The sequence below is a fragment of the Mobula hypostoma genome, chromosome 12, assembly GCF_963921235.1.
Source record: "Mobula hypostoma chromosome 12, sMobHyp1.1, whole genome shotgun sequence".
NCBI classification, from domain to species: Eukaryota; Metazoa; Chordata; class Chondrichthyes; order Myliobatiformes; family Myliobatidae; genus Mobula; species Mobula hypostoma.
Genome location: NC_086108.1, coordinates 64,896,822 through 64,922,454, shown reverse-complemented (window position 1 = coordinate 64,922,454; position 25,633 = coordinate 64,896,822). Strand labels below are relative to the sequence as shown.

Sequence of the window (25,633 nt, the reverse complement as noted above, 5' to 3'; positions counted from 1 at the left end):
GAAAAGGCAATTTTGATGACATCAGAAAAGATCTGGCAAGTGTGGATTGGGATAGACTGTTATCTGGCAAAGGCAGGCCTTCAAAAGAGAAATTTTTGAGAGTACAGAGTTTGTGTGTTCCTGTTAGAATAAAAGACAGGGATAACAGGTTCAGGGAACTTTGTTTTTCAAGAGATATTGAAGCCTTGGTTAAGAAGAAGGAGGTGCATAACAGGTATAAGCAGCAAAGAACTAATAAGGCTCTTGAGGAGTATAAGAAATGAAAGAGAACACGTATGAAGAAAATCAGGAGGGCTAAAAGAAGGCACGAGGATGCCCTAGCGGACAAGTGGAAGAAGAATCTCAAAGGTATCTACAGATATGTTAAGACAGTAGCAATGGACAAAGTTGATCTACTTCTGAATCAGCGTGGTCATTCTATGAGTGGAGCTAAAAAGAGATGGGGGAGTTCTAAAATGGAATTTTTTCCATTTGTATTTAATCAGAAGACAGAAGAGGGGATGCTTACAACAGGAATTCTGCAGATGCTGGAAATTCAAGCAACACACATAAAAGTTGCTGGTGAATGCAGCAGGCCAGGCAGCATCTCTAGGAAGAGGTGCAGTCGACGTTTCAGGCCAAGACCCTTCGTCAGGACTAACTGAAGGAAGAGTGAGTAAGACATTTGAAAGTGGGAGGGGGAGGGGGAGGGGGAGATCCAAAATAATAGGAGAAGACAGGAGGGGGAGGGATAGAGCCGAGAGCTGGACAGGTGATAGGCAAAAGGGATACAAGAGGATCATGGGACAGGAGGTCCGGGAAGAAAGACAAGGACGGGGGGGAACCCAGAGGATGGGCAAGGGGTATATTCAGAGGGACAGAGGGAGAAAAAGGAGAGTGAGAGAAAGAATGTGTGTACAAAAATAAATAACAGATGGGGTACGAGGGGGAGGTGGGGCATTAGCGGAAGTTAGAGAAGTCAATGTTCATGCCATCAGGTTGGAGGCTACCCAGACGGAATATAAGGTGTTGTTCCTCCAACCTGAGTGCGGCTTCATTTTTACAGTAGAGGAGGCCGTGGATAGACATGTCAGAATGGGAATGGGATGTGGAATTAAAATGTGTGGGGATGCTTGCTCTTTTGAGGAAAATTAGGATGGATAGAACTCCAGGGCCTGATAAGGTGCTCCCTTGAACATTGTGTGAGGCTAGTGCAGATGTTGCAGGGACCCTGGCTGAGGTATTTGTAATTGTCTTAGCCATGGGCGAGGTGCAAGAAGACTGAAAAATAGCTAATGTTGTTCTGTTGTTTAACAAAGACTCAAAGAATAAATCGGGAAATTATAAGTTGGTGAGTCTGAAGTCAGTGGTGGGTAAGTTATTGGAAGATATTCCAAGGAACCAGAGATATATTGTAAGTATTTGGATAGACAGGACCTGATTAGGGATAATCAACAAAGGCTAATCAATGTGTCTTAATCTCTGTTTTTGAGAAGGTTACCAGGAAAGTTGATGAAGGGAAGGCAGTGGATGTTGTCTATTGGACTTTAGCAAGGCCTTTGAAAAAGTCCCACATAGGAGGCTGGTCAAGAAGGTTCCGTCACTTGGCATTCATGATGAGGTAGTAAATTAGATTCGAATCTGGCTTCCAAGAGATATCAGAGAGTGGTAATAGATGGTTGCTTCTCTGAATGGAGACATGTGACTCGTGGTATGCCCAGGGATTGGAGGTTGGTCCATAGTTGTTTGTCATCTAAAGTAACAATCTAGATCAGGGGTGGCCAACCTTTTACATTCCATGCGTCAATTTTTTCCACGCACGAGTTCAGATGCGATTTTTTCACGCACGAGTTCTATATTAACATATTTTTACAAGAATTGAATGGGGGTACAAGAGTTGTACCGCACATCCGAACTCGTGAGTGAAAAAATTGACGCATGGAATGTAAAGGGTTGGCCACCTCTGATTTAGATGATAATGTGGTCGATTGGATCAGCAAATTTGCAGATGACATCACAACTGGAAACTTAGTGGGCAGCAAGGAAGGCTATTAAAACTTGCAGCATGATCTGAAACCTGCTGCAAAAATGGGCTGAAAAATGGCAGATGGAATTTAATCCAGGCAAGTGTGAGCTGTTGTTCTTTGGGAGGTCAAACCAGAGTGGGACTTATATAGTGAACTGTAGTGCAGCAGTACAGAGGAATCTGGGAATACAGATCCAAAATTCCTTGAAAGTGGTGCCATAGGTGGATAGAGTCATAAAAGGAGGTTTTGGCACACAGGCCTTCAGAAATCAATGTATTTAGCACAGTAGATGGGATGTTATGTTGTAGTTGCATAAGATGTCGCTGAGACAAAATCTGGAGTATTGTGTGCAGTTCTGGCTAACGACCTACAGAAAAGATTTCAATAAAATTGAAAGGGTGGAGAGAAAAGTTACAAGAATGTTGCCAGGACTTGAGTTACAGTAAAAGATTAACAGTAAAAGGTTGTCAAGCTGAGGAGTGGTAGTGGGGACAAGCTCCCACTACCTAAAAGTGCTCCTCACGGCATGCACCTCAAATAGCCTCTGACGACTAAGTCCACCTCCTGGCCTTCTCATGTGGCTTAGCCTCTAAGACTAGTGGAACTGTTTCTACTGACTGGAGAAGGGGCGAAGGCGGGTCCTGGTGCCTTAAAACCAGTGCTTTGGGTAGATGGAGCTCGTCAGCCTGGAAAGGCAGTCCATCTAAGAGAGGGGAAACTCTGATTTCAAACCACCGCTGCCTTGCAGCCATACCCACTCATGGGAAAGGCTTCGGGAGTAAACCTTGAGGACAAATCCGGAGCTGGAGTTCCTAAAGCAGTCTGACGTTGTCTTCAACCTCATTCTGGCAACTCCTGCGACATCACTGGTGCCAAGCTGTATCGGCCCTTGCCCTTTCCTTGGACAATATCGGTGTCGTGGAGAGGGGAGACTTGCAGCATGGGCAACTGCCAGTCTTCCATACAACTTTGCCCAGGCCTGCGCCCTGGAGAGGACACTCCAGCGTCGCCTCACCACGACGGCACAACGCGGAAAGCAGCAGTCTACCAGTTATACTACCAACACAGACTGAAGCAAGGCTCTCCAAGCGCAGATCCATGGTCTCGCAAGACTAACGGATGCCACCATATAGGTTGAATATGTTAGGACTTTATTTCCTGGAGTGTAGGAGAATGATGGGAGATTTGATAGACGTATACAAAACTATAAGGGGTATAGACAGTGTAAATGCAAGCAAGCTTTTTCCACTGAGACTGGATGTGACTACAACTAGAGTCATAGGGTTAAAGATGAAAGGTTACTTAAGGAAAACTTCTTCACTCAGGGTGGTGCAAGTATGGAATGAGCAGCTGGCCAAAATAGTGGATGTGTGTTTGATTGTAATATTTAAGAGAAGTTTGGATAGGTACATAAGTGGGATGGGTTTGGAGGTTATGATATAGGTGCAGGTTTATGGGACCAGGGAACATAAGAGTTCGGCAAAGACTATTTGGGGCTGTTTCAGTGCTGCAGCACTCTATGACTCTAATGAGAGAAGTTTTTGTTGACAAGCGCCATATGCATAGGAAGTGTATCCACAAGTTGTCAATGAAAAGGGAGTTGGTGAAGAAAGGCATCATCAATTGACCAACAACTGAGAATATACTGGCATAGAAGGAACAAATATTTGAATATATGTAACCTATACTGGGAACAAGCAGTATGCATGTGAATGTGTAACTTGATCATGATGTAGAAAATGTTAAAAGCTGAGTGAAACAAAGATGAATATTTTAATGCTTATTTGGTTCCAAAACCATCACATCTGAAGCACTAATAGATATCATTACGTCATTAGTATATCCAGTATATCAATGAAGTAATGATTATGCACTTGTTGATAGATCACAATGCAAGGTTCAGTTATTAAGTGGTAACTATTCAAAATACAAAGGTAAAAAATAACATCAAAGGCTTTGTTCTTGCGCCATGTCTTGCTGTGAAAACAAATCGTTCCAAGCCACAACCTTCTAAAGATGACAGAATTTCAAATGTGGTATTTCATAATTCATGATACTGACAAATTGCTCAATCTATTGTGCCAATAAAGGACAGATGCTGAGATAGCTCAAAATAAAAGACTAGAATATCTTGGGAAAAAAAACTATTTGTGAATTGCAGTGACAGCTAAAAGTTGTACTAATCATAGTTAAAAGGATAAAAAGGTCTGGAGTCACTCCATAAGGAAGAGTCCAAAGTCAAGATAAGGAACAAGATTCTGAAGATGGCATAGGATCAAGGGATAATCACTAATTTTCTAGAGATTGCATCTGAGGAGTTATGATCTATAAAAGTGAATATACAAGGTTTTAATCATGTGGCAATAAAGTGAGTGAGAATTGAAGTTTCCTCTGATGGATGAAAATTAGACTTTATAGAACATAGAACATAGAATAGTACAGCACAGTACAGGCCCTTCGGTCCACAATGTTGTGCCGTCCCTCAAACCCTGCCTCCCATATAAGCCCCCACCTTAGATTCCTCCATATACCTGTCTAGTAGTCTCTTAAACTTCACTAGTGTATCTGCCTCCACCACTGACTCAGGCAGTGCATTCCATGCACCAACCACTCTCTGAGTAAAAAACCTTCCTCTAATATCCCCCTTGAACTTCCCACCCCTTACCTTAAAGCCATGTCCTCTTGTATTGAGCAGTGGTGCCCTGGAGAAGAGGCGCTGGCTATCCACTCTATCTATTCCTCTTATTATCTTGTACACCTCTATCATGTCTCCTCTCATCCTCCTTCTCTCCAAAGAGTAAAGCCCTAGCTCCCTTAATCTCTGATCATAATGCATACTTTCTAAACCAGGCAGCATCCTGGTAAATCTCCTCTGTACCCTTTCCAATGCTTCCACATCCTTCCTATAGTGAGGTGACCAGAACTGGACACAGTACTCCAAGTGTGGCCTAACCAGAGTTTTATAGAGCTGCATCATTACAACGTGACTCTTAAACTCTATCCCTCGACTTATGAAAGCTAACACCCCATAAGCTTTCTTAACTACCCTATCCACCTGTGAGGCAACTTTCAGGGATCTGTGGACATGTACCCCGAGATCCCTCTGCTCCTCCACACTACCAAGTATCCTGCCATTTACTTTGTACTCTGCCTTGGAGTTTGTCCTTTGAAAGTGTACCGCCTCACACTTCTCCGGGTTGAACTCCATCTGCCACTTCCTAGCCCACTTCTGCATCCTATCAATGTCTCTCTGCAATCTTTGACAATCCTCTACACTATCTACAACACCACCAACCCTTGTGTTGTCTGCAAACTTGCCAACCCACCCTTCTACCCCCACATCCAGGTCGTTAATAAAAATCACGAAAAGTACGGGTTCCAGAACAGATCCTTGTGGGACACCACTAGTCACAATCCTCCAATCTGAATGTACTCCCTCCACCACCACCCTCTGCCTTCTGCCTTTGTAGAATGCTTGAGTTCCACTGAGTATTACTTACTGGCTTCCAGATGAAAATGTGTTTTCTTGCATTGAACTTAAATATAACCAATGAAAATGTGTCTTTTTGTAATTAAACAAATATAACTTTATAATGAAAAAGAGTCTGAATCTTGCCGTGGTATCAGTAATAACAATAATGCCAACTCGGATAGGATTTGCTTACAGTTCTTTGCAGCAAATCCAATGCTTAAAGGTAATATTCAGATCAATGCTGGTCATACTGAATGCCAGATCTAGTTTAAAGGGTTGAATACCCTCGTTCAGCTCAATTTTCGAATATATCATTGATTCTTCTACTACGGCATTATAGTTCTGTTTCCTCACAGAAAAGATTTTTCCAATGTTTTTTCTACTCTTTTTAAAACATTTTGTTACAGTTTGATGCTTTTTGATCTTTAACTAAATAATTTATGTTTCTTTTAGAATCTATTTCACAGAAAAAGAATATAAACAGTACAATACAGATGAAACCTATTTTTGCTGAATTGAATCATCTGAACATATTGAGTGTCAAGCAACTTCTGTGAGGTCTGACAGAAGCCGGCAAATTCCACATGGGGAACTCGGCACAACAGCATCAAGCTTGAGAACTCATTGAAAATAAACCTCTAAAGATTATTGACCGAGTTGGCCAACTGTGCTATTACTGATGGAGATGAAAGATCCAAAGTGATAGGAATTTACACTGTTGCTTCACATTTTATCTGGCAAACAGGGTGATGATTGGTTAAGTTGAAAACCTATTATGAACATCTGCTGATCTCTTAGCCTTGTTAAATGGGTTTCTGTCAATCACAGACAAAATCTTAGCATTCAGTGAAAAGAATTATATTATATTCATTGCAAAGTTAATTTATGTTAAAATGTTAGCTTTTCATAAAACAGTGTCAACACATGACAGTTCTTCAGAAATAAATGATAATACGGCGGCTGACTGGTAAAATGTTAGTCTTTATAATACAATTTAAACATTTAAGTATCTCTAACATACTTGCAGAAGTGAAACAATGCCCCAAACGTATAACAACTCTCTTGTCTATTTTGAAGAAAAATGAATGGAAATGCAGCCGATGTTGCAGCGAGACTGTAACATGGACCACTACTTTGAGATCCGAAGGAAAGAGGGAGGAATTGCACCTAGGGTGTGACAAGGCTCATGAGTGCTGGATCCAGCCTGCTGCACATGGTTGCTGACATCTTGTATAGACTGAGGATGGAGGATCTCACAGACGTTCTGCAACCTACGTTGCTGTAACTAAATCTCAAATGACTTACTATTGAAGTCTGACAAATCCAACAACCGCCCCACTCCCCGGCAACTGCCTTTGGCCCCCCACCCTTTGTTAATAAGCAAACCGCATAGGTTTTGCCTCGAAGTGCAAGACCTTCAACAGCTTTTATAAGTCTGATAACCAGAAACATTTAAAAACTATTAATTAAAGCCACATTACATGAAATGTAATAACAACATTAAAGCACAATAAAATGATTAAGTATGTAACTTAACTTGGTGAATAACTCATAGGTTAAGAATCCAGTCCTGCAGCAGGTGTAACCTGACAAAGGAGAAATGAAGGGACTCCCCCACATAATACCCCACTATACTGAGCCCCACTGCCGGACTCCACATGGACTCAAGGGGAAGAGAATTGTGAGAAAGCCAGACATATCTATCATTCCGAATATTTCAGACTTACAGCGTAAGTCCTGGAACACACCTCATGTGGTTGAATGTTGCTAATTCCAAACAAGTAGACTCAAAAACTCAAAGAAGAATCAGGGGAGGATGACAATGAGAGGTGCACTGCTGATTTCCCTCAGCAGCCATTTCAGACTCTCATGAACAATGTTTTTAAATCAGGTCATCTGCCCATTCAGTTTAGTGAAGAATAACTGTTATAACCAGGGAGAATGGGGCAACAAAGAAAAAGTCTGCGTTTCATCTTTTTATCATAAATTTTCAAATATATGATGCTGATGTGAATGAGTCCCTATCAAAAATTACCTGCTACATGTTTCCACCCGAACAGAAAAGATTTACCGGACACAAAGATCCTGCTTCTTTAAAAATCCATTTTATTTAGCTTGTCATGTCAACATTGGTTTAATGAAAAGGCTAGTTGATCCCAAAGGTCCAGCAACAAATTGTTCTTGATGTGCTAATCAGTGCTATTAAATATCTGATAGAAATAATAAGGCATCTTGAGGTCTGGTTAGAGCCAGCGTCTGTTATATAAGCTGTTTTTATTACTGATTGATTATTTCAATTCAGTATATGACCGCCATCCAGCGCCCCAAACAGTCCTTCCAGGTGAGGCGACACTTCACCTGTGAGACGGCTGGGGTGATATACTGCGTCCGGTGCTCCCAATTTGGCCTTCTATATATTGGTGAGACCCGACGCAGACTGGGAGGTCGTTTTGCTGAACATCTACGCTCTGTCCGCCAGAGAAAGCAGGATCTCCCAGTGGCCACACATTTTAATTCCACATCCCATTCCCATTCTAACATGTCTATCCACGGCCTCCTCTACTGTAAAGATGAAACCACACTCAGGTTGGAGGAACAACACCTCATATTCCAGCTGGGTAGCCTCCAACCTGATGGCATGAACACTGACTTCTCTAACTTCCGCTAATGCCCCACCTCCCCCTCGTACCCCATCCATTATTTATATACTCACATTCTTTCTCTCACTCTCCTTTTTCTCCCTCTGTCCCTCTGACTATACCCCTTGCCCATCCTCTGGGTTCTCCCCCCCCACTTTTTCCTTCTCCCTGGGCCTTCTGTCCCATAATCCTCTCATACCCCTTTTGCCAATCACCTGTCCAGCTCTTGGCTCCATCACTTCCCCTCCTGTCTTCTCCTATCATTTTGGATCTTCCCCCGCCCCTTCCCACTTTCAAATCTCTTACTAGCTCTTCCTTCAGTTAGTCCTGACGATGGGTCCCGGCCTGAAATGTCGACTGTACCTCTTCCTAGAGATGCTGCCTGACCTGCTGCATTCACCAGCAACTTTGATGTGTGTTGCTCTGATTTGCATGCTAACTTATTCCAATACCTTTCACTGTACAAAAGAAATGCAACACTTCATGACTTCCAATATTATTGTTTTCAGTTCATTCTTTGCAAAATCCTGAATAGGGCAACTTGTTCTATGTTTTATGTTCATAAGTGTCCCCTAATGTACATCGTGTACTTTGTCCTCAGGGCCCACCTTTGACAGCTCAGAAAATGAGCAGCAATAAATTACTTTTCTGTGAAACAGGTCACAATGTTGTCTAATCTTCCCAGACCAGATGGAATTCAATCAGAGGTCATTGAACAGTTACAGGAACTGTGATATTTTACCCCTCTTTTACGCATTGTTATAACAAAACAATCTGATGAATATACAATTAACTGTAGTGTTACAGGACACCACAAAGCACAGAAAAGGCACTCCAGTATGCTGGTTACAATATCTTTCATATTGAGCTTTCACCTTCTTGGCCCTGTTTTTGGGTAGTAGAAACACTAAGGGCCTGATACCTCTCTGGTAGGAGCAAAAAAAAATTTACTAGAAAAGTTAGTGTCCAGTCAACACACCGTACAATATTGATAGGGTACAGTGAAACACAAATAACAGAATTGAGCAATTTTTAGATAATACTTTGCATTTGGATGAGGTATATCTATAGACAAAGCTTTGAGGTGATGAAAATGTGGTGAAGTTAACAGATGAGAATCCAAAGTACTCAACCAAATGAGTTTGAATAAAAGTATGGATACGAGGTAGTTTAAATTAATTTAAATCTAAAATACAAAGCTAGCATGACTAATGAAGACCATGAAACTACTGGACTGTTGTAAGACCCAGCCAATTCACTAATATCCTTCAGGAAAGGAAATTTTACATCTTTAATCAGACTGGCCTAAATTTAACTCCAGACCAACAACTCGCCTGAGATGGCTTGTTAAGTCTCTCAGTCAAAATAGATATTTGAGAAACTTTGTCCTTGCCAGCACCACCTATATCCCATAAATGAATAAATTTTAAAAACCTGCAATCAACATGAAACTGTCCATTCATGCCTTTCCCTTCATAAAGTGCTTTTTCAATGTATGAATACTATATATCTGTGAGTTACTGCTATTTTTGTTCAGTTACAAGAAGTATCTAGACTTTGACTGATACTTAGCTTCTGGCAAAGGTGATGGGATCAACCACAAATGATATTGGATGAGGGAGGAAGATGGAAGGGGTTGTGCACAAAATGCACAAATGGAAAATTAACAAGGTTAAATATTCCATCTATGTCGGTTTGAACGAAGTGTAAGAAATCATGAGGTCTTTTATTGCTTTCATAGTTGTTCCTAGCTGGGCAAATTTCAACAAAGGTTATAAACTCCAAAATTTTAACTCTTCCATGTCAGGCATTATATGTTAAACGCTGGCAGGCCAGCACACTATTATTAATATTTTCTGTTTTCTGGGAACCAAGGACCTGGGAGTAGTTGATATGCTCAACTCAAGGCAATAATTGAATTCAGCTCCCAAAAGAACAGAAAATGTGAAGAAATATTCTAGCTGTTTCTATCTCACGAAAATATCCATCTCTCAAATGGAAGAAAGCCATTTGTGAGATCCAAGTGCATGAAGACCTTAAGACCAGAAAGGCCACTAGGCCCATCAAATTTGCTCTGCCATCCTATCATGGCTGATTTATTATCCCTCCTAACACTATTCTCTTGCCTCGTAACCTTTGATGCCCTGACTAATAAAGAACAAATTAACCGCCCCTTTAAATATACTCAATGACTTGGCCTCCACAGCCATCCGTGGCAAAGAACTCTACATATTCACCACCCTCTGGCTAAAGAAATTACTTCTCATCTCTGATCTAAATTGATGCCCCTCAATTCTGAGGCCGTGCTTTTTGGTACTAGACTCACCCACTATAGGAAACATCCTCTCCACATCCACTCTATCTAGGCCTTTCAATATTTGATAGGTTTCAAAGAGTATCCCCCCCAATTCTTCCAAACTCCAGTGAGTATAGGCCCAGAGCCATCAAACACTCCTCATATGTTAACCCTTTAAGAATCAGAATCAGAATCACTTTATTGCCAATATGTGAAACATAGCAGAATTGATTGTGGTTCAATGCCAAGCATAAAACACAGGACAACACCATAACAGACAACACAACAGCAACCACCAACAATTTACAAGACAATAGTGCAAACAGCCATGAGCAATCAGCAACTAGCAGAGTGGTCACAAACGCAAACATCAATAATCATCTTAAACAAATGTGAATGCATAAGCAGGCTCAATAATTATCAACAGAACAAGGATGTCAGGAAAGACAATTTAAGGGATGTTGTGCAGAGACAGTGAGGGTATTACACCTGAGTGAGTTTTGTTGAGAAGCTGGATAGCTACGGAATAATAGGCTTCGGAGATGACGTGTGGTCCTGATGGTGATGGATGTGTAGCGTTTCTCTGATGGAAATTTGGTGAAGACTGCTAGGGTGGGTAGAGTCAGCAGTAATTATTCAGCTCTTATCTTTGCTCTGACGATGAACAGGTCTTTTAATGTTGGTAGCTGACAGCCAATGATCTTCTCTGCTGAGTCGACCACCTGCTGCAACCTGAACTTGGAGAGGGAGGAGGTGGTGGGAACTCAAACGGTGACAGAACTGGTCACAAAACTCACAAAGCTGGCTGAGTAAAAATTCATCAGGACATGTACTGAGATGTTAAGTTTCCTAAACTGGTGCAGAAACAATAATATCTGCTGGGCTTTCCTCAAGATGAGTGTAACATGGTTGTCCCACTTCAATGCATTGGTAATGGTAGTCCCAGGAAGTGAAATGACTCAGAATGTCCATTAATTTCCAAGGGGGAGGTAGGGTGTAGTCGGCAGAAGGAAATTATCATTTCCACTGTCTTGTTAGCAGGGTTAGCTTGCTATGGAGCAACTCCAGAACAATTATGTTAAAGACAGCTAAAATCCAAAAGAAAAATCCTCATATAGGTGTTGGGGGAGTCCAAATGTTGAAGAATGTAATGAAGGCTAAAATTAACTGCATTCTCAACTGAGCGATTTTCTCTATAAGCAAACTATAGTGAGTCAAGAAGAAGATCGGTAATGGACTTAAAGTAGGCCAAGGTCTGACATTCAAAGGTTATTATAACTACTGAAGTCAGAGTGACAGGTCTATAATCATAAAATCCAGTGACCTTGCCATTCTTGGAAACTGGAATGATTTTAGCAATTTTAAAGCAATCTGGAATGATGCATAACTGCAGGGAGGTGTTAAGTATCTCAGTGAAGACAGGTGTTAGCTGATCTGCACAGTGCCTTAGAGTACCAGGTGAGATACCATCGGGGCCTGCAGCTTTCCTAATGTTCTCTTTTCCAAATAGTTTGCAAATGTCTTCTTGCTTCACAGATAGAATGGGATGGAGGCAGCAGTCAAGAGGGAGAGGAGGCTGAAGAAGGTGAATGGGGCTGGGGTGAAAGGGGAGGGGTTGGTGACATTGGAGTGGTTGGTACAGGCTCAGCATACCAGGATCAGAGGAAGTGAGAAGAGATAGTTGATTAATAAGTATCATAATAATAAGTATAAAACTTCAGATTCTGTTGAAGGGGGGGAGCCACAGTGACCGGGTCTCTGGCACTGAGTCTAGTGCTGTGGCTCAGAAGAGCAGAGGGATGAAGAGGACTGCAGTGTTGAGAGGAGCGGAGATGAGGTTCTGTGGGCTCGTTAGAAACGCAACGATGGTATGTTGCCTCCCTGGTGCCAGGATCAGGGGTGTCTTGGATCGTGTCAATGGCATTCTAAGGGGCAAGCGTGAGCAGCCAGAAGTCTTGGCACACATTGTCATTAATAACAGAGGAAGACAAAATGTGGAGGTCCTGAGGAGAGATTTTAGGGAGCTAGGTGGAAAGCTAAGAAAAAGAACCTCTGGGGTAGTGATCTCTGGATTGCTGCCTGTGCCACATGACAATGAAGGTAAAAATAGGATGATTTGGCAGGGTAATACATGGCTAACAAACTGGTGCAAGGGGAAGGGGTTCAAATTTAGAGAACATTGGAATCTCTTCTACAGAAGATATGACCTATACAAAAGGGATGGTTTACACTTGAACCCGAGAGCCAATATCCTTGTGGGCATGTTGGCTAGAGTTGTTTGGGAAGGTTAAAACTAATCTGGCAGGAGGATGGAAATTGGAGTGATAGTGCTTAAGATGAAGTAGTTGGTTTACAAACGGAGGCAATGTGTAATAAGACTCCTAGCAAGGTTGATGAGAGGGCAAAATTACAGTCAACAAGATGAGTTGCAATGTAAAAGGCAGACAAAATTACAAAGTGTGAATATGGAACTAGAGGCATGAGAGAGGAGTTGTCCAGAATTGGTTGGAAAAGAACACTGGCAGGGATGACGGCAGAGCAGCATTGATGAAGGTAGAGCCGTAGATGTAGTTTATATAGATTTTAGCAAGGTACCCCATGCGAGGCTTATTGAGAAAGTAAGGAGGCATGGGATCCAAGGGGACCATTGCTTTGTGGATCCAGAACTGGCTTGCCCATAGAAGGCAAAGAGTGGTTGTAGACGGGTCATATTCTGCATGAAGGCTGGTGATCAGTGGTGTGCCTCAGGGATCTGTTCTGAGACCCCTACTCTTTGTGATTTTTATAAATGATCTGGATGAAGAAGTGGAAGGATGGGTTAGTAAATGTGCTGATGGCACAAAGGTTGGGGGTGTTGTGGATAGTGTGGAGGGCTGTCAGAGATTACAACAGGACATTGATAGGATGGAAAACTGGGCTGAGAAGTGGCAGATAGAGTCCAACCCAGATAAGTGTGAACTGGTTCATTTTGGTAGGTCAAATATGATGGCAGAATATAGTATTAATGGCAAGACTCTTGGCAGTGTGGAGGATCAGAGGGATCTTGGGGTCCAAGTCCATAGGACACTCAAAGCTGCTATGCTGGTTGACTCTGTGGTTAAGAAGGCATATGGTGCATTGGCCTTCATCAATCGTGGGATTGACTTTAAGATCCGAGAGGTAATGTTGCAGCTATATAGGACCCTGATGAGACCCCACTTGGAGTACTGTGCTCATTTCTGGTCGCCTCACTACAGAAAGGACATGGAAATCATAGAAAGGGTGCAGAGGAGATTTACAAGGATGTTGCCTGGATTGGGGAGAATGCCTTATGAGAATAGGTTGAGTGAACTTTGCCTTTTCTCCTTGGAGCGACGAAGGATGAGAGGTGACCTGATAGAGGTATTCAAGATAATGACAGGCATTGATTGTGTGGATCGTCAGAGGCTGAAATGGCTAGCACAAGAGGGCATAGTTTTAACGCACTTGGAAGTAGGTACAGAGGAGATGTCAGGGGTAAGTTTTTTTATGCAGAGAGTAGTCAGTGCGTGGAACGGGCTGCCGTTGGCGGCGGTGGATCCAGAAATGATAGGGTCTTTTAAGGGACTCCTGGATGGAGATTAGAAAAATAGAGGGCTATGGCTAAAGCCTACTTTGTGGGCTGAAAGGCCTGTATTGTGCTGTAGGTTTTCCATGTTTGTATGTTTGGCAGGAATTTCTGGAATTTGGAAGTCACAAGATACGTACAGTGGTGCTAGAAAGTTCGTGAACCCTGTAGAATTTTCTCTATTTCTGCATAAATATGACCTAAAATGTGATCAGATCTTCATTTAAGCCCTAAAACTAAATAAAGAGAACCCAATTAAATAAATAACACAAAAAACATTTTACTTGTTCATTTTTTATTGAGAAAAATTATCCAATATTACATGCATTTGTTGGAAAAAATATGTGAACCTTTGCTTTCAATGACTTCTACCAAACATTTTCTGGTAACTGTTGATCAGTCTTGCACATCACCTTGGAGGAATTTTAGGCCGCTCCTCCTTACAAAACTGCTTCAACTCTGGGATGGTGGTGGGCTTCTTTGCATGAACTGCTTGCTTCAGATTCTTCCACAACATTTCTATAGGATTAAGATCAGGACTTTGACTTCGCCATTCCAAAACACTAATTTTCTTCTTTTTACACCATTCTGTTGTTGATTTACTCTTGTCTTTCTGATCACTGTCCTGTTGCATTATCTGACTTCTATTAAGCTTTAGATGACAGACTGCTACCCTGACGTTCTCCTGTAAAATGTCTTGATACAATGTTGAATTCATTGTTCCCTCAATGACTGCAAGCTATCCAGGCCCTGAGGCAGCAAGGCAGCCCCAAACCATGATGCTCCTTATACCATGCTTCACAATTGGGATAGGTTTTGGGGGTGGTGCGCAGTGCCCTTTATTCTCCAAACATAGTGAAGTGCATTCTTCCAAAAAGTTCAACTTTCGTCTCATCTGTCCACAGAACACTGTCCCAGAAGCATTGTAGAACATCCAGGTGGTCTTTTGCAAACTTGAGATATGCAGTGATTTTTTTTTTGGAGGGCTGTGGTTTCCTCCATGGTGTCCTTCCATGAACACCATTCTTGTTCAGTGTTTTTCTTATAGTGGACACATGAACAAAGACTTCAGCAAGTTCTGGAGATTTCTGCAGGTCCTTTGCTGTTACCCTTGGGTTCTTTTTCATCTCCTTCAGTATTGCACATGGTGCTCTTGGTGTGATCTTTGCAGGATGCCCACTCCTGGGGACAGTAGTACTGAGATTCCTCCATTTGTAGACAATTTCTCTTATTGTGGACTAATGAACACTCAGGTCTTTAAAAATGCTTTTGTAGCCTTTTCTAGCTTGATGCATCTTTACAATTCTTCTTCTAAAGTCCTCTGAAAGATGCTTTGATTGAGGTAAGCTGCACATAAACTGATCTTTCTTGAGAAGAGCAGGCTCTGTCAGTAACTTGACTGTGTCTTTTTTTATAGGGTGGGGCACCTCTATAACCAATACTTCCAATCTCATCTTATTGATTGGAACATCTGACTCCAAGTAGCTTTTGTAGAAAGCATGAACCCAGAGGTACACATACTTTTTCCAACACATACATGTAATATTGGATCAATATTTTTCAATAAATAAATGAACAAAAATAATGTTTTTGTGTTATTTATTTAATTGGATTCTCTTTATCTAGTTTTCAAACTTATGTGAAGATTTGATCACATTTTAGGTCATATTTAATGCAGAAATAGATTGAATTCTACAGGCTTCACAACCTTTCTAGCATCACTGCACATCACAAAGAGAAAGAAGAATTCTAAAGGCAAGGTGACATAACCATGGCTAACAAGGGAAATCAAAGCCAACATAAAAACCAAAGAGAGGGCATATAATAGAGCAAAAATTAGTGGGAAGTTAGAGGACTGGGAAGCTTTTAAATATCAACAGAAAGCAACTAAGAAGGTAAAGGTGGAATATGAAAGTAAGCTAGCCAAGAATATTAAAGAGGATACCAAATGTTTCTTCAAATATATAAAGTATGAAAAGAGAAGCAAGAATGGATATTGGACTGCTGAAAAATGATGGAGAGTTAGTAATAGGGAACAAGGAAATGGTAGATGAACTGAGTAAGTATTTTGCATCAGTCTTCACTGTGAAAGACACACACAGTATGGTGGAATTTCCAGATGTCAGGGGTCATGAAGTGTGTGGTTACCATTGCTAGAGAGAAAATTCTTGGGAAAATGAAAGGTCTGAAAGTAGATAAGTCACCGGAACTGGATGATGTACACCCCAGGGTTCTGAAAAGTGGCTGAGGAGATTGTGGAAGCATTAGTAATGATTTCTCAAGAATCACTAGATTCTGGAATGGTTCCAGGAGACTGGAAAATTGCAAATGTTACTTCACTCTTCAAGAAGGGAGAGAGGCAGAAGGAAGGAAATTATCAACCAGTTATTCTGACCTCAGTGGTTGGGAAGATATTAGAGTTGATTGTTAAGGGTGTGGTTTTGGGGTAGTTGGAGGCACATGATGAAATAGGCTGTAGTCAGCATGGTTTCCTCAAGGGAAAATTTTGCCTGACAAATCTGTTGGAATTCTTTGTAGAAGTGACAAGCAGGATAGACAGTTGATGTTGTGTACTTGGATTTTCAGAAGGCCTTTGATAAGGTGCCACAGATGAGGGTGCTTAACAAGCTATGAGCCCACAGTATTATATGAAAGATTCTAGCATGGATAAAGCAGTGGCTTATTGTCCGGAGGCAAAGAGTGGGAATAAAGGGAGCCGTCTGTGGGTTGACTTCTGGTGCCTAGCGTTGTTATACAGGGGTCTGTGTTGGGACCGATTCTGTTTATGTTTTATGTCAACATTTTGGATGATAGAATTGGAATTGATGGCTTTGTTGCAGAGTTTGCAGACAATATGAAAACAGGTGCATGGGCAGATAGTTCTGAGGAAATAAGAGAGGCTGCAGAAGGACTTGGCCAGATTAAGAGAACGGGCAATGAAGTGCCAGATTGAATACAGTGTCAGGAAGTGTATAGTCATGTACTTCGGTAGAAGAAATGAAAGGGTTGACAATTTTCTAAATGGACAGAAAATACAAAAATCTGAGGCACAAAGTGATTTGTTAGACCTTGTGCAGAATTCCCTAAAGGTTAATTTGTGGTTTGAATCCTTGATGAGGAAGGCACATGCGATGTCATTTCAAGAGGACTACAATATAAAAGCAAGAGTGTAATGTTGAGACTTTATAAAGCACTGATGAGGCCTCACTTGGAGTTTACCTAAGAAAAGATGTACGTAAAGTACATGAAAATGATTTCAAGATTGAATGGCTTGTCATATGAAGACTGTTTGATGGCTCTGGGCCTGTATTCACTGGAATTCAGAAGAATGAGAATGACCTAATTGAAACCTATCGAATGGTGAAGGACCTAGATAGGGTAAATGTGGAGAAGATGTTTCCAATGTTGGGCGTGTCTAAGACCAGAGGACACGATGTCAGAATAGAGGGGCATCCTTTTAGAACAGAGATGAGGAGGAATTTCTTCAGCCAGAGGGTAGTGAATCTGTGGAATTCTTTGCCACAGGCAGCTGTGGAGTCCAAGTCTTTATGTATATTTAAGGCAGAGGTTGATAGATTCTTGATTGGTCACAGCATTAAGCGATGTGGGGTAAGCAGGAGATTGAGAATGAGAAGAAAACTGGATATACCATGATGAAATGGCAAAGCAGACTCGATGGGTCAAATGACTTAATTCTGCTCCTATATCTTATGGTTTTATTATCCTTATCAAATTGGCAATAAAACTGATAGAGCTGATTGTCTAAGGTGAGGGAAGGGGAGAATTGGGAGCGCTTCTATTTGAAGTTGGTAAGACTTTGCAGGGAACTCCACACTACCTCAGATATTGTTGCTGAAGTATCTTCCCAGCTGATCCTTGTAAGTGGCTTTTGCCACTTTCAGAACTTCATTAAACTGCTATTTTGCAAAATTGTATTCCGCTCAGTTTCCAGAATTGTAGGCTTGATCCTTTGCAGATCTGAGAGTCCTCAGCTCCTTGTTGAACCACAGCTTGTTGCTGTTATTATACCTCATAATGATATCTTTAGGAAGCCACACTTCTTCACAGGATGTTATAGTGTCATTCCTGGAATCATCCTCATGAACTACCTCTGAACCCTCTCCAATGTCAGCACATCTTTTCTTAGATTAGGGGCCCAAAGCTGCTCAGAGGACTCCAAGTACCATTTGTCCAATGCCTGACAAAGCCACAGTATCACATCCTTGCTCTTATATTCTCACCCCCTGAAATGAATGCTAACATTGTATTTGCCTTCCTTAGCATTGACTCAACTTCCAAGTGAAATTTTATGGAATCCTGCACAAGGACTTCAAGGTCCCTTTAAACCTCTGATTTTTAAAATTTTATCCCCAACTAGAAAATAGTCTGTGCTTTTATTCCCTCTACCAAAGTGCAAGCCATACACTTCCCTACACTATATTCCAGTGCTACCTCTTTCCCATTCTCCAAATACGTCCAAGTCTTTCTGGAGTCTCACTGTTTCTTCAACTCCACCTGCCCCTCCACCTATCTTTGTATTGTCTGTAAACCTGGACACAAAGCCATCAATTCCATCATCCAAATCACTGACATATAACATGACAAGAAGAGGGGCCAATACCAATTCTTGCTGAACTTCATTAGTCACTGGCAACCAACCCAGAATAGGCCCCTTTTATTCCCACTCTTTGCTTCCTGCCAATCAGCCAATGCTCTATCCATGCTACTATCTTTCCTGTAATACCATGGACTCTTATCTTGTTAAGCAGCCTCTTGTGCAACACCTTGACAAAGGCCTTCAGAAAATCCAAGTAAACAACACACACTGACTGTCCTTTGTCTATCCTGCCTGTTATTTCTTCAAAGAATGCCAACAGATTTTTTCAGGCAAGATTTCCCCTTAAGGAAAACATGCTGACACTGGCCTGCCTTATCATGTGCCTCCAAGTACCCTGAAACTTCATCCTTAATAATAGACTCCAACATCTTCCCAATAACTAAAGTCAGGTTAACTGACCCATATTTTCCTTTCTTATGCTTCCCTCCTTTCTTAAAGGGTAGAGTGATATTTACAATTTTCCACTCATCTGGAACCATTACAGAAACTAGTGATTCTTGAAAGATTATTACTAATGCATTTACAATCTCTTCAGCTACCTCCTCTAGAACCTTGGGTTGGAGTCCATCTGGCCCAGGTGACCTAGCTACCTTCAGACCTTTCAGCTTCCTAAGCATCTTGTCCTTAGTAATAGCAATTACACTCACTTCTGTGCCCTGACACTTTCAAATTTCTGGCATACTGCTTGTGTTTTGCATAGTGAAGACTGATGCAAAACACTTACAGTATTAAGTTTGTTTGTCATTTCTTTATCTCCTATTACTACCTTCCCAGGGTCATTTTCAACTGGTCGAATATCCACTCTTGCTTCACTTTTACTCTTTATATATCTAAAAAAACACCTTTGGTATCCTCTTTTATATTATTGGCTAGATTGCCTTCATATTTAATTTTTCTCTCTTTATGGCTTTTTCCAGTTACCTTCTGTTGGTTTTTAAAAACTTCCCTTTCCTCTAGTGTCCCACTAATCTTGGCTATATTGTATGCCCTCTCTTTTGCTGTTATGCTCTTTTTGACTTCCCTTGTTGCCACAGTTGCATCATCTTCCCTTTGAATACTTCTCATCTTTGGAATACATTTATCCTGCAACTTTCGAATTGCTCCCATATTCTCCTGCCATTGTTGTTCTGCCTATATTCCCGCTACTGTCCTGTTCCAATCAACTTTGGACAGTTTGTCTCTCATGCCTCGGTGATTCCCTTTACTCCACTATACTACTGATAGATCTGACTTTATCTTCTCCCTCCCAAACTGCTGGGTTAATTCTATCATATTATCATTGTTGCTTCCTAAGCATTCCTTTACTTTAAGCTCCCTAATCAAATCTGGTTCCGTACACAACACCCAATCCAGAATTGTTTTTCCCCTAGTTGTCTCAACTAGATGGCTCTAAAAGCCATGTCCTAGGCTTTCTACAAATTCCCGGTCTTGGGATCCAGCACCAACCTGACCTTCACAATCTCTCTGCTTGAAATCTGCCATGCTTATTGTAACACTGCCCTTATTACCCGCCTTTTCTATTTCCCATTGAAATTTATGTCCCACATCCTAGTTACTGCTTGGGAACCTGTATATAACTCTTATCAGGGTCTTTTTACTCTTGCAGATTCTTAACTCTACCCACAAGGGTTCTACATCTTCTGATCCTCTTTCTAAGGATTTGATTTTGTTTTCTACCCAAGAGCCACCCCGCCCCAACTGCCTACTTGCTTGTTCTTTCAATACAAGGTGTTTCCTTGCATGTTAAGCTCCCAACTATGATCTTCTTTGAGCCACAACTTAGTGATGCTCAGTACATCATACGTGACAATCCTTAACTGTGCTACAAGACCATCTACCTTCATCTGCATACTGTATGCATTCAAATATAACACCTTCAGTGTTGTATTCATTACCTTTTTGATTTTCCTCCCATGTTATACTTGAGTTCATCCCACTGACTGGAGTTTTGCCCTATCATCTGCCTGTCCTTCATCACAGTCTCACTACAGACTGCATTGACTTATATACCAATTGCCCCATCCTCAGCCCTATGTCTCCAGGTCCTATCCCCTTGCCAAATTACTTAAAACCATCTCCAACAGTTCAAGCAAACCTGCCCGCAAGAATATTGACCCTCCTTGAGTTCAGCTTAACCTATCCTTTTTGTACGTCATACCATCTCCAGAAGAGATCCCAATAATCCAGGTATCTGAAACCCTGCCCCCTGCACCAGTTCCTCATCCCATACCTGCCCTGACTAGCACACGTTACTGGGAGTAATCCAGAAATTACTACCTTGGAGGTCCTGCTCTCCAGCATTTTCGCTAACTCTATTCTCACTGCGCAGGACCTCTTCCCCCTATCTACCTAAGTGATTGGTGCCAATCTGCATCATGACCTATGGCTGTTCACCCTTCCTCTTGAGAATCTTCTGAAGCTACTTTGCAATATCTTGGACCCTAGCTGCTAGAAAGCAATATACCATGCTGGCTTCTCTTTCGTGGCTACAGAATCTGCTGGCCATCCCCTCACTATCAATTCTGTTATCACTGTCACTCTGCCTGACTTTACCCTTCCCTGCTAAGCCTCAGAGCCAGCCATAGTGCTACTGGTCTGGCTGCTGCTGCTATACCCTTGCTGGTCAACCCTCAGCAGTATCCAAAGGGGTATATCTGTTGCTGAGGGGAATGACCACAGGGGCACTCTGCTCAGACTGCTTACTCCACTTACTTCTCCTGGCGGACACCCATCCACTATTCGAAGCCTGCACTCTGGGTGTGACCACCTCAGAAAATGCCTCATCTTTAAGGTTTTCAGCCTCCTAGATGGTCCTGAGTACATCCAGTTCCAGCTTCTTGACCTGAAGTTATGTGCAGATGTAGTTATCAGGTAGGCCACTAAATACCCTGAAATTGCCCATCTCTCAGGAGGAGCATTCTACTGCTTGGACTACCTTACTGCCTTCACTTGTTATAGCTTCTCAAACTTAAGTTTTAGACTGCGCCTGCTCTCACTGAAGCCTGTTGAGCCAAAGCCTGACCACTCGAACCCATATCTTTGCACTGTGTCTCAATAAAAAATAAGCACATTCAGGAGATTTTGGCTATTACTGAGAGATTTTTTTTAATGGTTAATGTTTCAGGTTGAGGAACAAAAAGATCATCAGATCAGCTTATGTTGACAGAATAGGCAGCAGCTTCTCTGCTGTAAGTGAATGGATACCAATTCTATTTTGAGGGGTAAATGATATTCAGGATCATTGGTGAGATTCAGTAAGAGCTAAGCAAAAATAATTTCCACACAAAAGCTCTGTCCAAATGATCTCAAAAGGTGTATCAAACATTCATGATGCTCAAGTTAAAATAACAAGAATATTCCTGGAAAAACTGTTTTACTCTGTGACTAGATCAACATATTTGGTACTAGCAGTTACGTTCCTGATAAACCTATTCAGAATAGAGTTAAATATTTGGTAAACATAGTGCGGTGGAGAAGGAATTTTAAACCCAAAGTTGCTGCACTATAGAATTAACTAAGAATGGAGGTTACACTGCTGATTTCATGTATATTGAGGGAAGTATGCTGCAATAGCAATCCAAGCTTGTTTGCCCTGCTACAGTCTACATTTCTCACAGGCAGAGGTGTGGTCTCATTTTGATCTGGTTGACACTTGAAGCAGCAGCTACAGCTTCTGATTGCTAGAAATTGATTTCTGTCACATCTACCACTTTGTTGCATGAGGTGTGAGGTGAAATTGGAGTCTGCCAGCGCTGTTGGTGGAAGAAGGGTTGCTGGATTTTCTGACGTCTGGAAATTATGCTGAAAGCAGGTGATAACAAAAAAGCATGCCATATTTGGCTTTTTAGGACAATCAGGGGACCAGATATCGTGACTACGGTCTGAAAAAGCTATTCTTAGCCAAACATTCTTCAGTTCTTTTGTTAACGATTTTTCCTTCTGCTGCCTTTTGCTGTCAGTATGAGCATTTAGTTTTGAGTTGCATTGTCCTCTGATGGAGCACATTCAGAAGTAGTCTAGCAAGTGGAGGCATTATTGGCAGCACATACATGCTGGTTAACAAATATGCCAATTAAGACAACCCTCAGTCAACTCCATTTAATCTTCATGGAACACGTTGCAACCATCTCTCTCAGAAGTGTAACTAGATTAGCCACATCAATACTGTAGCTGCACAGAGATCAGGTAGCTCCACTGTAAAGTAGCTGAACATACACGACTGACTGGACAGGATAAATAGCCCAGATTTCTTCAGACTCTTTGTCATATGTATTTCCCTGACATCAAAGGCATGACTTTAATGTCTGTAGGCAGGGCTAATTAAGTAATGGAGGAAGTTTGGAAGTCTATCATCAGGAAATGGCAATATTCCATGACTATCTTCTTGCTGATGTATAAGTGGCACAGACACAGCTCCTGTGTCTTGTCCAGGAAACTATCATTTTCTAAAAAGCTGGGCTTGTGTCAGTGCCAAGCCTACACTCCAGGTGCAGCTCTCTCTTCTACCTAGGTATCTACTTCATTAACATGCCCTGAGGACATATTTAAAGAATGCCCATTCTATTCAAAGACTACTGTTGCCAAACTCAGGTAAACTATCAGGTTCGAATGGGTGCAAAGATAAAAGATGAAATAATATGAAACTGACACAAACAATACTTAAGTATTACTAGTAGATAGGATTAATGCAAATCTGTAGGCATTTTACAGATTTTTTAAAGACAAAAGTAAGACCAGGCAAACAGTAGGGGCTACTATGGACATCCGAGGCAAATTGTGCTTGCAGTCAGAAGGTATGTGAGGTCCTAAATGAATACTTTTCATTCAAATTGAGAAAGAAAATGGATCTTATCATTGCAAATTCAGTGAGGGAAAAGTGAGTTTTTTTTTGTTGAAGTCTCTATAGATAAAAAAGTAAGTACTCAAAGCCTTGGCGGGTTAAAGATGGATAAATCCCCAGGAGTTGATGGGATTTATCCCATGCTGTTATGGGAGACAAGGTCAAAGACTGATGCAGCTTTGGAGAGATTTTTAAAATCTTCTTTGGCCATAAGTGAGGTATCTGATGATTGGAAAGTGGCACAGGATTCCTCTTTTCAAGAAAGGACAGGGAAAGCCTTGTAATTGCAGACCTAGAAACTAAAACACCTGATTTGCCACAGGGATCAGTGCTGGGATTCTTGCTGCTTATATTAAGTGAATACTATGAATGATTTGAACGAGGCGGAACAGTACAGCTCAGGAGCAGGCCACAGTGAACAATGCATGTCAATAGAACTTTTTTTTAAAAGTAAAGTTAGTGACTGAGATATTTGAACTAAAACAAGATCTAAAATTTCATCTCTATGTCCACCACAAATGTATAATCTAACTACAGGACTGGAAATAGTCTCAGTACCAGAGGCAGTGGTAACTATGTCTGTTCAGACCCATCCCATCAGCAATTCTGACATTTTAAACCCTTTAGGGCAGGGGTTCCCAACTGCTTTATGCCATTGAGCTTTACCACTAACGAGGGGTCCGTGGACCCTAGGTTGGAAACTGCTGCTTTAGGGTCATATCTGTTAAAAGAAGATGGTTTCACTTACTTTGTGACACTCTCACCAGCTCAGCAACACTGAACACGCCTGATGTAACAAAGCTGTCCTGGAAGCCCAAATGCCCTGCAAAATAAGAGCATAAAGAACAGTAAGCTGCTATAGAACACATACTTAAACGGTGCTTCACAATAAAGTGTGGCCACCTTTAATTTAAAGAACAAAATGTGGATTGTTATTAAAAGTGACCCCACTTTCAATAAACCAAATAAAATGCATAACCCAGTCAAATACATGATTTAATGAAGGGAGACACTGCTTTAAAAGAAAATGGTCTAGAAACAGAACAATGATTCCTAAAGTGGGTTAATTAAAACAATCTTGTGAGATCAAAGACAAAAAGATAATCACTGTTAAATATTCTCCAAAATTACAGCTCCATGTTGAGATCTTTTTTAAATAGGAAAGATCTCCGCAACACTTTCCCCATTGTTTTCCTGAAAGAAGTTTTAAAGTTAATAATATTTATTAACTGATGATATTAGCATGATGTATATATAACCTCTGATTCATTCATGTTTTTCAAGATAAGTTGGTTACTTGTAGGTTCCTAAATTTCCCTGGCTGCATAACTGTTTTATTTCTGCAGGAGAGTGATGCAATTCATTACTGCCAGTGGAGTAAAAGACCAAACACCACACATAATGGCCACCCAAATAAATTTCACTCTTTACGCCTTCACCATAAATTAATGTCCAGTCACTGGGAAAGGAATGTAGGATTGAAGATTATGAAATTCCTGATAGTACAATCAATGTCAATTTGTTCTGTTCCATATTTTCTTACATTCAGAGTGTTTAAGAAATACAATACTGCATGTTGAAACTTACTATCACAGTTCAACATCTCTTGGCAATGTACTTTAAAAAAAATATAAACAAGACTTCATATTTGGTTCAGTGCTTGCATTCATGACTTAGGGTCTGGAGGATGGGGGTTCACAGTCAATGCAAGGAAGTATTGTTTATTACAGCTGACAAAGAATTACTGGGGCTATTTTAAAAACATAAGAAATAGGAGCAGGAGTAGGCCATCTGGCCTGTCGAGCCTGCTCCGCCATTCAATAATACCATGGCTGATCTGGCCGTGGACTCATTTCCACCAGCCTGCCTTTTCCCCATAACTCTTAATTCCCCTAATATGCAAAAACTCCTTTTGAACTCATCCACATTTTATAATTACAAGGGAAATTCTTGGAGCACTGTTCACTGCGATTCAACAATGATATTACAGATCTTTTCAGCTGTCTGAAATGCTATGATGTGGCCAAACAAGGTTAACAAAACAAAAGTTCAGAAGTCAAACTACATAGGTACTAAATTCCCAAGAGAGACCCACCATGATTCCAGCTGCTCAGACCATTACTGAAAAATTATGAAGTCAAAAATCTGCAGATTGAGGTAACAACAGGCACAACAG

At 41.2% G+C, this 25,633-nt stretch overlaps 1 protein-coding gene across 7 annotated transcripts in view; it reads right to left on the bottom strand.

The window, feature by feature from the left end:
* nfia (nuclear factor I/A) overlaps nt 1–25,633 on the bottom strand; it is a 580,788-nt gene that overhangs the window by 199,833 nt on the left and 355,322 nt on the right. For all 7 annotated transcript variants that reach the window (XM_063064289.1, XM_063064294.1, XM_063064291.1 and 4 more), the window contains one exon: nt 24,206–24,280. In XM_063064289.1, the coding sequence (XP_062920359.1) occupies nt 24,206–24,280 (75 nt within the window). The remainder of the gene's footprint in view (nt 1–24,205; nt 24,281–25,633) is intronic.